This window comes from Haliotis rubra, unplaced genomic scaffold (assembly GCF_003918875.1).
Source record: "Haliotis rubra isolate DU_JTF1 unplaced genomic scaffold, ASM391887v1 Scf524, whole genome shotgun sequence".
Lineage (NCBI taxonomy): Eukaryota > Metazoa > Mollusca > Gastropoda > Lepetellida > Haliotidae > Haliotis > Haliotis rubra.
In genome coordinates this window covers 148941-162141 of record NW_025767218.1, presented here as the reverse complement: position 1 = coordinate 162141, position 13201 = coordinate 148941, and the positions used below count along the sequence as shown (strand labels likewise).

Sequence of the window (13201 nt, the reverse complement as noted above, 5' to 3'; positions counted from 1 at the left end):
GACTTGCTTCACTATGGGCTTCAGCTTCACAGTAAGGGTTCATGGTAAGGCAAAATTATGCAGTTAAGAGACGGTAAGGCAGATTAACTAGACTAGTGCGTTGTCCCTGAAAATATATAATTTTGACAGAAACATCATTTAAATTGAAAAGAATTCCAAGTGAGGTGGGAGATTCAGACCCTGAACCACAGGAAAATCTAGACTTGCTTCACTTTGTCCTTTTGCTGTACAGTATGGGTTGGGTTCAAGGGAAAATAATGAGGTTGAGGGACTGAGACACGACTTACGGCTTGCCTCTCAGTATTTTCTTCTTGGCTAAAAAAGGGAGACCAAGCACCTTCTAGAGTCATACTTATGTATGTAGTTATGTCATGCTAACCAGGCCATGTGAGTGAGTGAGTGAGTGAGTGAGTGAGTGAGTGAGTGAGTGAGTGAGTGAGTGAGTTGAGTGAGTGAGTGAGTTTAGTTCCACTTTCAGCAATATTCCGGCAATATCACGGCGGGGGACACCAGAAATGGGCTTGACGCTACAACCACTAGGCTACCCCCCACAACCACCTTGAAAGCAAAACAGTTAAATTTTACCTACATCAAGACCCCAGAAGAAAATATCAAGAAAAAAAAGGAGCAAAATCTAATTTGTTTTTAAAGGGGACAAAATCAAGAATATGAAACCTAAAGTATGTCTGAACTGATAAAACAATTTTGACCCCATTATCACCATGTCTGTCTGTCCCTTATCAAGTCATTAAAAGACCAACTCCATGACTACCTTCTTTCATACAAACATCCCGTACTGCCTTGAAACAAAGGCCAGAAAACCATGGTTTTGTTGCCATGATCACATCACGCTGTGTGCTGACGGACAAAATTGTCACATTATTCGCAAAAACCCATTACAATCTCAAACCTATCTCTTAGTTAGTTTCCTAGCAAAAAAATAAAAATAACAACTGTTTTCAGAAATTTTAAGCTTTTCCAGAAATCCATCTTCTTAAGCAAATCACTATGAATGATGGAAATATTAAGTCAAGCTTTTAGAAATTACACAAGAACCTAATCTTTGCAAAGAAACTTAACCATTTAAACTGTAAGCCAATTTCAAAGAATATCATACATTGGCTTCAATATACACCCTTGCTTGTCATTTCAACTGTTAACACTTCATTGACAAATGGCAGGGCATAATTTCGCTTAACTGTATATCAGTAATATATAAATAATCTTCACCATAATGACACTTAATGGTTAATGAGATAGGACGAATCGGGTTATTTCAAGTGTTCCAGAGCTATTCCTGGATCTCTCTACAAATAAACAAGTATGCCTATAAAAATGGTTCCATAAGAAGTTGCTAAACACAGGTTGTTCCGTTGCCATGTTACATGGCTAACTAATTATATTATGGAAAAACGTACATCGATAAAATGGAATAATAACAAGAAGATACACCAGCCTCAGAACTGTGTATTTCTTCAGAAAATAAACTTTCTGTAATGGAAATTCTCCTTCCATTTCAACGCTTGTGTTAATGCGGATTTAAGGAAATGTATTTGTTGTTGAATTACAACAAGGGACAACAAGGCCCTTTTTCAGCGACAGATCCTGTACTGGAGTAAGGTCAAGGTCAAGTGTTTAAGTTCAACTCTCTCTTCTATACTGCAGCTCAATGGAAGTGGAGACTGTACCAGAGAAAGGTAGAAGTCTGTGTTAAGTGGAGACTGTACCAGAGAAAGGTAGAAGGTCTGAGTTAAGTGGAGACTGTACCAGAGAAAAGGTGGAAGGTCTGTGTTAAGTGGAGACTGTACCAGAGAAAGGTAGAAGGTCTGTGTTAAGTGGAGACTGTACCAGAGAAAGGTAGAAGGTCTGTGTTAAGTGGAGACTGTACCAGAGAAAGGTAGAAGGTCTGTGTTAAGTGGAGACTGTACCAGAGAAAGGTAGAAGGTCTCAGATAAGTAGAGACTGTACCAGAGAAAGGTAGAAGGTCTGTGTTAAGTGGAGACTGTACCAGAGAAAGGTAGAAGGTCAGTGTTAAGTGGAGACTGTACCAGAGAAAGGTAGAAGGTCTCAGTTAAGTGGAGACTGTACCAGAGAAAGGTAGAAGGTCTGAGTTAAGTGGAGACTGTACCAGAGAGAAAGAAGGTCTGTGTTAAGTAGAGTGGAAGGTCTGTGTTAAGTGGAGACTGTACCAGAGAAAGGTAGAAGGTCTGTGTTAAGTGGAGACTGTACCAGAGAAAGGTAGAAGGTCTGTGTTAAGTGGAGACTGTACCAGAGAAAGGTAGAAGGTCTCAGTTAAGTAGAGACTGTACCAGAGAAAGGTAGAAGGTCTGTGTTAAGTGGAGACTGTACCAGAGAAAGGTAGAAGGTCTGTGTTAAGTGGAGACTGTACCAGAGAAAGGTGGAAGGTCTGTGTACTACAGTAAGGTCAAGTGTTTCAGTTCAACTCTCTCTTCTATACTGCAGCTCAATGTAAGTGGAGACTGTACCAGAGAAAGGTAGAAGGTCTGTGTTAAGTGGAGACTGTACCAGAGAAAGGTAGAAGGTCTGTGTTAGGTGGAGACTGTACCAGGTCAGGTGGTCTCTGTGTACCACAGGAAGCTCAGATGGTCTCTGTATACCATTGTAAGGTCAGATGGTCTCTGTGTACCATTGTAAGGTCAGATGGTCTCTGTATACCATTGTAAGGTCAGATGGTCTCTGTGTACCATTGTAAGGTCAGATGGTCGATGGTCTCTGTGTACCATTGTAAGGTCAGATGGTCTCTGTATACCATTGTAAGGTCAGATGGTCTCTGTGCTACCATTGTAAGGTCAGATGGTCTCTGTGTACCATTGTAAGGTCAGATGGTCTCTGTATACCATTGTAAGGTCAGATGGTCTCTGTGTACCATTGTAAGGTCAGATGGTCTCTGTGTACCATTGTAAGGTCAGATGGTCTCTGTGTACCATTGTAAGGTCAGATGGTCTCTGTGTACCATTGTAAGGTCAGATGGTCTCTGTGTACCACAGTAAGGTCAGATGGTCTCTGTGTACCACAACAAGGTCAGATGGTCTAAGCTTAACCTAGTAAGGTCAGATGGTCTCTGTGTACCACAACAAGGTCAGATGGTCTCTGTGCATCACAGTAAGGTCAGTTAGGTCAGATGGTTTCAGTGTACCACAACAAGGTCAGATGGTCTAAGCTTAACCTAGTAAGGTCAGATGGTCTCTGTGTACCACAACAAGGTCAGATGGTCTCTGTGTACCACAAGAAGGTCAGATGGTCTCAGTGTACCACAAGGTCAGATTGTCTCTGTGCATCACAGTAATGTCAGATGGTCTCTGTGCATCACAGTAATGTCAGATGGTCTCTGTGCATCACAGTAATGTCAGATGGTCTCTGTGCATCACAGTAATGTCAGATGGTCTCTGTGCATCGCAGTAATGTCAGATGGTCTATGCTTAATACAGTTTGCTTGTTTGTTGTTTAATGCCACCTTCAGCAATATTATAGCTATGTGGCGGCGGTCTGTACATAATTAATTCTGGATCAGACAATCCAGTGGTCAACATTATGAGCATCAATCTGCTCAATTTGGACACGATGAGATGTGTCAACCAAGTCTGCAAACCTGACCACCCGATCCCATAAGTCACCTCTTTTGAGAAGCATGGGTAGCTGAAGACCAATTCTAACCCAGATCTTCACGGATGTACCAGCTTAACATCAGACATACATGTGTAGGTCAGAGGGCAAGACTGAACGGTGACTGCAGATGTTCACACCTCTGACAAGTGGTGTTTGTTCTGGGTCTGGAGATAATATTTACACAGCAATTCCAGGGCAATGGGAAACACCTTGATTTGGATTCTGGAGCAAGGTGTTCAAAGGAAGGAGGATGTACAAGTGCACATATTTCTTTGAACCTACCAACAATGGCGGTCTTTGGTAAAAAAAAATTAAATTTGGGATGCAACACAATCTGATCTGTCAACTATAAGCAATGAAATAACATACGAATACAGCCATGAAAAAAACTGAAATTCTATTGTTGACTATTATCCTGACTGATCTGGATATGTTCCATTCTGAGTATCTAATGCTGATAAAAAAACACACACTCAAATTCAAGTAAAACACCCCTTTTAAAAAATAAAATAAACAAGTGTAGAAGTGAGCACAGCTCACATACCCCTGCTTCCCACTTTGGGACATGGAAATGACTGATATATATAATATGACAAGGATCAGCAGCTCACAAGACTTTCTCCTTGACTCTACTAAACTTTATATACATGTTAGATAATAGTTCTGCCATGTACTGATTACAGTAATAATTTATGGAAACATTATTTTTTGTGCTTTCCATGGAAACCTGACATACAATTGAGCTTGTTGCACACAATGAAGTGGACGTAGATGAAAATTGTTATTTTTTAGCACATGGCATATCTGTGGGTCATGATTAACTTGTGTATTAAGTTTGGTGAACCTAGCATGTATAGTTTCGATGATATGCTGTGGCCAGGTAACCATCAAACACATTTTGCACCAAGTCATGTTTCCATGGAAACAACAACAAAACAAATTCTGAAAAAAATTAAAATAGCAAAAGGCACATCAATGGGTAATGATTAACATGTGTGTGAAGTTTGGTGAACCTAGCATGTAAACTTTAAGAGATATGCTCCGGACAAAACCATCAAACACATTTGGCACTAAGTCGTGTTTCCATGGAAACAGCAAAAAACCAAAATTCTGCAAAAACTTTAAAATAGCAAAAGGCACAGCAATGGGTAATGATTAACATGTGTGTGAAGTTTGGTGAACCTAGCATGTAACCTTTAAGAGATATGCTCCGGCCAAATTTTCGGGACGGAAGTACGGACGAACGGATGGACAGAATGAACGCAGAGGTATAATAAATACTCAATTCTTCTGATCACGATAAACAAAATGAATTCACAGAATAGGCCATATAAATCCGTAATTTACAAGCACTAAATACAAAAGCTCCTACATACAAAAATTGACAACTGTATCGAAAACACAAAATAATTGGATTTCAACTTGTGTTTTTCTTGTGCACAACACTCTGAGTATCATTCATTCACTGACAAAGCATACATGTCCAAGACAACTTGCTCACCAACTAGACTCAGGATCTTGTTAGTGGACCTAGATTCCTGTATATTTGGACTCTGCCCTTGCTGGGATAAGGTGTTTGTGTTGGGAACCCATGCTGGGGTTTTCAGGATCAGGTTCAGAATGTCATACATACTTAATGGCAAACAGGTGCATGTACACACAAACATGGCCTAGTTACTGCAGCTGACCTAGTTACCGCAGCTGACCTAGTTACAGCAGCGTAACTTTCTTCAAAATAAAGTTTTTTATTGGTCTTATTTTGCAAGGAATTCTTAATTTCTCCTTGCCGTGATGACCTTGACCTTGATGTTGAGTGACTGCGTAAGTGAGTTTAGTTTTACACCGCTTTTAGCAATTTTCCAGCAACATCACCGCGGAAGACACCATAATGGGCTTCACACATTGTACCCATGTGGGGAATCGAACCTTGGTTTTCAGCATGACCAGCGACTAGGCTATCCCACCAGCCCCCTTGATGTTGAGTGTTCTATATATGACACACAATTACTAGTCATACCTGCTTTGATTTCCTTGACGTAGTTGCTAGGGAACCATCCTGTCTTGCCATTCAGTGTTCCTTCCCACCATCCCTCCTCCAGAATCTGTGTGACTGTGATGATGTCTCCTTTGCAGAAGCACAGCTGCAACAGAGAGATACAGAGTTACAGGTTGATGAAATGTTACAGGAGCTTGACACAGTGTTATAGGTGTTTGATACAGTGTTATAGGTGTTTGATACAGTGTTATAGATGGTTGATAAAGTGTTATAGATGGTTGATACAGTGTTATAGGTGGTTGATACAGTGTTATAGGTGGTGGATACAGTGTTACAGGTGGTTGATACAGTGTTACAGGTGGTTGATACAGTGTTACAGGTGGTTGATACAGTGTTATAAGTGGTTGATACAGTGTTATAGGTGGTTGATACAGTGTTATAGGTGGTTGATACAGTGTTATAGATGGTTGATACAGTGTTATAGGTGGTTGTTATAGTTACAGTGTTATAGGTGGTTGATACAGTACAGTGTTATACAGTGGTGGTTGATACAGTGTTATAGATGGTTGATACAGTGTTATAGGTGGTTGATACAGTGTTACAGGTGGTTGATACAGTGTTATAGGTGGTTGATACAGTGTTATAGGTGGTTGATACAGTGTTATAGGTGGTTGATACAGTGTTATAGATGGTTGATACAGTGTTATAGGTGGTTGATACAGTGTTATAGGTGGTTGATACAGTTGATACAGTGTTATGGTGGACATACAGGTGGTGGTGATACAGTGTTACAGGTGGTTGAAACAGTGTTACAGGTGGTTGATACAGTGTTATAGGTGGTTGATACAGTGTTATAGGTGGTGGATACAGTGTTATAGGTGTTTGATACAGTGTTACAGGTGGCTGATACAGTGTTACAGGTTGACGAAATGTTACAGGACATATTGTTACAGGTTTTTGATACAGTGTGAGTGAGTATGGATTTACACCGCTTTTAGCAATATTCCAGCAATATCACGACACCAGAAGTGGGTTTCACACATTGTACCCATGTGGGGATTCTAATCCGGGTCTTCAGCGTCACGAGCGAACACTTTAACCCCTTTGCTACCCCTGCCGTTGATGCACAGGTTCACTATTTGTATCTATCTACAGTGTTATTGGTTAATGTTACAGGTGATTGATAGTGTTGCAGGTTGAATGGTGTTATCCATACACCACTGCAATAGAGCTGTGCAGTGGTATTGGTTGATGAAAGTGTTACAGGTGGTTGATAGTATTACAGGTTGACTAGTGCTACCAGTTGATAAAATGCTACAAACTGAAAAGAGTTATCTGTACTCAGTTGCAACAGAGAGATACAGTGTTGCAAGATAAATGGTGAGTGAGTGAGTGAGTGAGTGACTATTACACTTTCATCAATATTTTAGAAATATCACGGTCAAGGACACGTGGTTCAACACAGTGCTGCAATGTTGTGAGTCGAGACTCAGTCAAGGACATGATGAATAAAACAACTGCTTCCCCATCATCCAGATGTACACTGAATGAATAAACGCATAAGTAATTTGTGGGTATTTTAAACTGGAACATAAATACTGGTCCTATGAACAGAACACCCATTCTGACCATTCAAAATCCTAAATTCTGGATATTTTTAATACTGATCGTCAATGCATCACTCGGAGTACTATCTTTCCGCTTCTCAGGTCACTTGTGATGCAAGTAACATCGCATCAGAAACAACTAATGAATCCTGGAAACTGATTACAGATACTGATGAAGTGCCCTTAGATTCTCTCATATTACCATGGTAACCTGAAACGTTAAGGAGCTGATGGAAGAACCAAGTATCTTGCTGGTGCCTATCTCACGTCAACAAGCTATCAGTTAAACCAGATGTGGTCAATTTCCTATTACAAAATGCACTTACATTCAGTCCAATGAACCCAATCAGAAACCACCTGTACAACCAGATCTGCATTTATCAGAAATCTGACGTTACCAACAGACATTCACTGACTGTCTCAGGAGACCGGTGTTGAAATATTCATATCCAAAACAGTCTTTATGCAAAGCTTAGCTTCCCCATATGGGTTCATTCATGATCTATGTATAAACTGCTATCTGTACTTGGTGTCATTCACACAGATCCCAGTCATAGATCCCAGTGAGGTCTCACATTTCACAGATAACACAGAAAACTAACTGAGTCTTTCCCAGGGTTATCTCCCCTGAATTCAAGATGGCTTCTGCCAAGCTAATGAATCTTGATCTTCATGACTGCAAAGTGACTGCCAAGCTGATAACCTCCGCTGATCCACACAGGGACGCTGATAGGAGACTCATAAATATTGGTATCAGGTTATTCCCCTCTTGGAGACAGCTAGGTTCACCAGGACAGGAATACTTGATATGATTCATTGATGATCATGGGTCTGCACTGAAATTTATGGGATTAGGAAGACTTCCAAGATGTGAACATCTTTCAGAGATTCTTACTCATTAAGATACCTGTCTGCAATGGTCCACATTCATGATTTGAGGTCCGTTGGTCATCTGGTGGAATCATATTAGAAATGTGGCACTTGTTACATATACATCAGCATACCTGTTGGTCCCATGAAGATCTGGTTTAGAATTGATCTTCAGCAACCCATGCTTGTTGTAAGAGGTGACTAACGGGATCAGGTGGTCAGGCTCGCTGACCTGGTTGACACATGTCATCGTATCCCAATTGTGTAGATTGATGCTCATGTGGATGATCACTGGATTGTCTGGTCCAGATTCTATTATTAACAGACCGCCATCATATAGCTGGAATATTGCTGAGTGCGGCATAAAACTAACTCACTCACTCACTCGCCTGTTGCTAGTTCTGTGATAATCTGAAACTTTTAACCCCATTCCAAGTTGCCCCACAACTGTTTACTGTAGACTAACGCTTAGCCTCTGAATATACATAATTTGGATAGAAACAAAAAATCCTGTTTAATTGAAATGGAGACCAAATGATTGGAGATTAAGAAGCAGAGGAAATCTAGACTTGTTTCAGTTCGGGCTTTAGCATTGGGGAAAGGGGTGGGCAGACGGGCAAATAATGAGGTTCAGGGACTGGGTATGGTTTTTACGGTCATCAAATGTTTCAACCCAAATAGCTATCTAATGAATACTAATATAAGATATTGCATTGAAATGACTGTCAACATGTTAACCAAATAGCTATCAATCTAATATAAGCTTGAAATGACTGTGTAATATCTCCTTGATCAATAACTGATTACCCCCTTGAGATCTGAAGACCATCAAAGAAGTACCCACTCAGTGTGATAGATGTAGGCTTCATTTCCGTACAGTGGGTGACTCCTGTGATAGTGTGATGAGATCTGCACTGCAATGATGATACTGCTGAGTGACCACAGTATGATCGGGTGGGTACAAGCCAGTTCAGGTTTAAGCTTTAACCAATATTCTAGGCTACCCCAGAAATGGGCTTCACACATAGTACCCATGTGGGGAAATCGAACCCGGATTTCGGCTGACAAGCGCAGCAACTTTAACCACTAGGCTACATAGTATGATGTGTTGTGAGTAAATTTAACTTTTAGTCTGCGTAATAATTACGCAATAATGAGGACTCACAAAACTCGTTTGTTTGTTTGTTTATGCACATAGCAATATTCCAGCTATATGGCGGACAGACAATCAGCAATATTCCAGCTATATGAGCGACCAGACAATCCAGTGATTGACATCATGAGGAGACATCACTCTATATAGGGTGCTGCCATTAAGAATATCATATTCCACACAGACTATCTCTAGGGACGCATTGATTTCCCAAGTAGATCCCTCAGCACTAATTATAGTCTATCTCACAGTCCCTGAACCACACTATTTTCCCTACTGCCTTGCCCTCTATGCAGTGCTAAAGCCCTAAATTAGGCAAGTCTAGTGGTTAAAAATATCAAATTTTATACATTCAGCGCGATAGTCTACACACTAATTACATTACTATTCATCTCTAATGACTGCTCCCTCATCCCGGTGTCCTTCACAGAACTCTAATGCAAGACCCCTCCGCCAGGTTGATGGACAATGGGGGAGGGGGAAGGAGGGAGGGAGGTAGGTCTCCCCACATGGGTAAAAGTGTGTGAAGCCCATTTCATGGTGTCCCCATACTAGTGATGTTGGACTGGAATATTGCTAAAAGCATCCTCGCCTCAGATGAGGGTGACACACTCAGAGCTTGGAGGAAACCAAACTCAGTCAGTCAGTCAGGGACAAAGAAAGTCTCAAGCATTAGTCTAGGGTGGGGGAGGCCAGATGGAGTAAGTCCTGTCCCTGCTGGTCCTGTAGACTAACACTTAGTCTCTGAATATATATAATTTTGATAGTAACAGATAAACCCATTTATATTGAAAAGGAGCCCATGGAGACCAGAGATTCAGAACCTGAGGAAATCCAGACTTGCTTTATTTAGGGCTTTAGCATTGCAGGGAGGGCTTGGGAGTAGGGAAAATAATGTGGTTCAGGGACTGTGAGACAGACTACTGGTCCTGCTTCAGCATCTGTTTCAGCACCCTGGTCTCAGCAGAGACCATATAATAGATCTATTATATAGTCTCTGGTCTCAGATGAGGATGACACACTCACAGCTTAGAGTGGAGGAAAGCCTCAGCACAAGAGGAGGGAGGGACGGGCAGATGGAGTAAGCTCTGTCCCTGCTGACCTCAACTACCCAGGTCCTGCTTCTGCATCTGACACTCCCCCTGCCCTTCCCACATCAACACCTCTTTCATCTCCACAGTCAGAATCCCATCAAAACACCCCATAAACCTCTGTCCACTAAGATCCCCTAGCACCATGGGTTTCAAGTTGTGATGGTTTTACAGTCATTAAAATGTAATAAACACATACAGAAGCTATAAAACTTCCATATTGCTCATATAAAACAGCGAGGTGCTTCTGCAGCTATCTTCACACTGCATCTATATTGCAGCATAAAATGTTGTTTTACCTAGAATGACAATTAGGCAAAGAAATAAAGTTATCTAAGAATATATTTATATTCACAATAATTTTTTTAAATCCAAATGCAACCCAGAACAATTCTTGATTTCAGAGCCAGAGGAAATCTAGACTTGCTTTAAGTGTTCTGAACTTGAAGTCCACTCCTTTTTCCATTTGGGAGACTGATTATGTTTTATCCTACAACATTCGAGCCATCTTACAACCAGGAAATGATCCAGTCCAGACAGATCATCCATTGGTTGAGCAAGGCTCTACTGTATGGGCACAAAGATACGCCATTGTGACCATCCAATCCTCTTTGTCTGCTAAGGTAACCGTGGTAACATGGACTGAGATAGAAGGAATACCTATATATACTTAAGGGAGGTACTACAGTCCTAGAGGAAATCTCCTAGGGTATTTACACCAATGGAGAATCTTAATACCCATATTTCAACATTACGATTAAGACAAGGACCCCAGAGTTTGATCCTTAATTCAGAACACTGAGAAACTGTCAATGAAATTGTCTGTATATATCGTGGCTGCATAAACCAATGGATTCTAATTCCCACATGTCGACATAAGGGTTAAGACAAGGAACCCTGATTTTCATCCTGCAAAACTACCAATGAAATTGTCTGTAATTCAATCACACAAAAGTATGTATTTTTGCTATTTAAACCAATGGATTCCAAATCCCACATTTCGACATAAGGGTTAAGACCAGGAACCCTGATTTTCATACTGCAAAACTGCCAGTGAAATTGTCTGTAATTCAATCACACAAAAGTATGTATTTTTGCTGTTTAAACCAATGGACACTTCAAATTCCCACATTTCGACATAAGGGTTAAGACGAGATCACACAAAAGTATGTATTTTTGCTGTTTAAACCAATGGACACTTCCAAATCCCACATTTCGACATAAGGGTTAAGACCAGGAACCCTGATTTTCATACTGCAAAACTGCCAATGAAATTGTCTGTATTTTGATCACACAAAAGTATGTATTTTTGCTGTTTAAACCAATGGACACTTCAAATTCCCACATTTCAATATAAGGGTTAAGACCAGGAACCCTGATTTTCATACTGCAAAACTGCCAATGAAATTGTCTGTATTTCAATCACACAAAAGTATGTATTTTTGCTGTTTAAACCAATGGACACTTCAAATTCCCACATTTCGACATAAAGGGTTAAGACAAGGAACCCTGATTTTCATACTGCAAAATTGCCAATGAAATTGTCTGTATTTCAATCACACAAAGGTACTTACTCTTGCTTGAGTGAGTGAGTGAGTTTAGTTTTACACCGCACTCAGCAATATTCCAGCTATATGGCAGCGGTCTGTAAATAGTCGAGTCTGGACCAGACAATCCAGTGATCAACAGCATGAGCATCAGTCTGCGCAACTGGAAACCAATGACATGTGTCAACCAAGTCAGCGAGCCTGACCATCCCGTCCCGTTAGTCGCCTCTTATGACAAGCTTGGGTTGCTGAAGACCTATTCTATCCCGGATCTTCACGGGTCTATTCTTGCTTGATGTTGCTTGAGTCGCTATGAGTGAGTGGATCAGGGATTGCAGCTCACAGGTAAAAACCAGATGGACAGCAGGTTACATATGGAACATCTAGGGTAATACAAGACACTTCCACCACAAGTTGTATCTATCACTGTGATGTATGGTGGGAACAGAGAAGCTGGTAGAGGGGAGTATGGCTGCCATCGCACTACCAGGTGTAACAGTCTGCTATTTTTCAGCTCATCAACCTGTAGCAGACGAAGATGTGGTGTACCTGGTCGGCTGATTATCATCTTTTCAAACCATTACCACGCCCTGCAAAGTCCTGCAAACTGAAGCTTGTCTGGATGAGAACTGATCAAGACCCTCGGCTGGATTTAAACTTATCTTCAAGCAAATTAAAATTCTTGCACTGTGATTCTGCTTTACGTCTGTGTCAGTCAAATGTTTTCTTCAGAGAGCAGATGTGAGTGTATAATCTATGTGAGAAGTCTGGTTAAATGGAAATTTTGGCAAAGTCACAAAAAGGTGAAACAGGGCAAATGAATGCCTGAAATCAATATTTTATTTTTCTTCAATTTCAATTTAATTAAAATCTAAAAAACCTTCCATCTTGGTGGCATCCTTCTTAACAGATCGTCGTTCAAAGATGAAGCATTTGACTTCATTCCTGTTTCGGTATTTCATGCAGCTTCTGTCAAAATCATTCTTTGTGACATTAATACACTAGACACATCAGCCACTGCAGCTTCATCTTGGAAATGACAGCACTATTTAAATCTCTCCCCATTCCATTTTATACAAAATTTATTTTTCTCATGTAAACAATTTCACTGGATGGCTATTTTCAGCAAATTGTGTTCCTCACATCAGCTCAAGAAGAAGCTATGGTGCAACTGGGTCCAAGGTCCATGATCCATTTTCAACAATATTTAATTTCCTTTTTCATATCATGATCCAGATCTGATGTTTATCACTTTGGCTAAACCCAAAGATTTGGCATGATCCTCACAAACCAAGGATCAGGGTAAATCT

The 13201-nt window shown here is 40.6% G+C and overlaps 1 protein-coding gene across 1 annotated transcript in view; it reads right to left on the bottom strand.

Moving 5' to 3' along the window:
- The window catches only part of LOC124252801 (rho guanine nucleotide exchange factor 7-like), an 87265-nt gene that overhangs the window by 46548 nt on the left and 27516 nt on the right, over positions 1-13201 (bottom strand). Inside the window, 1 exon segment of the mRNA XM_046686469.1 lies at positions 5645-5768. Coding sequence (XP_046542425.1) covers positions 5645-5768 — 124 coding nt within the window.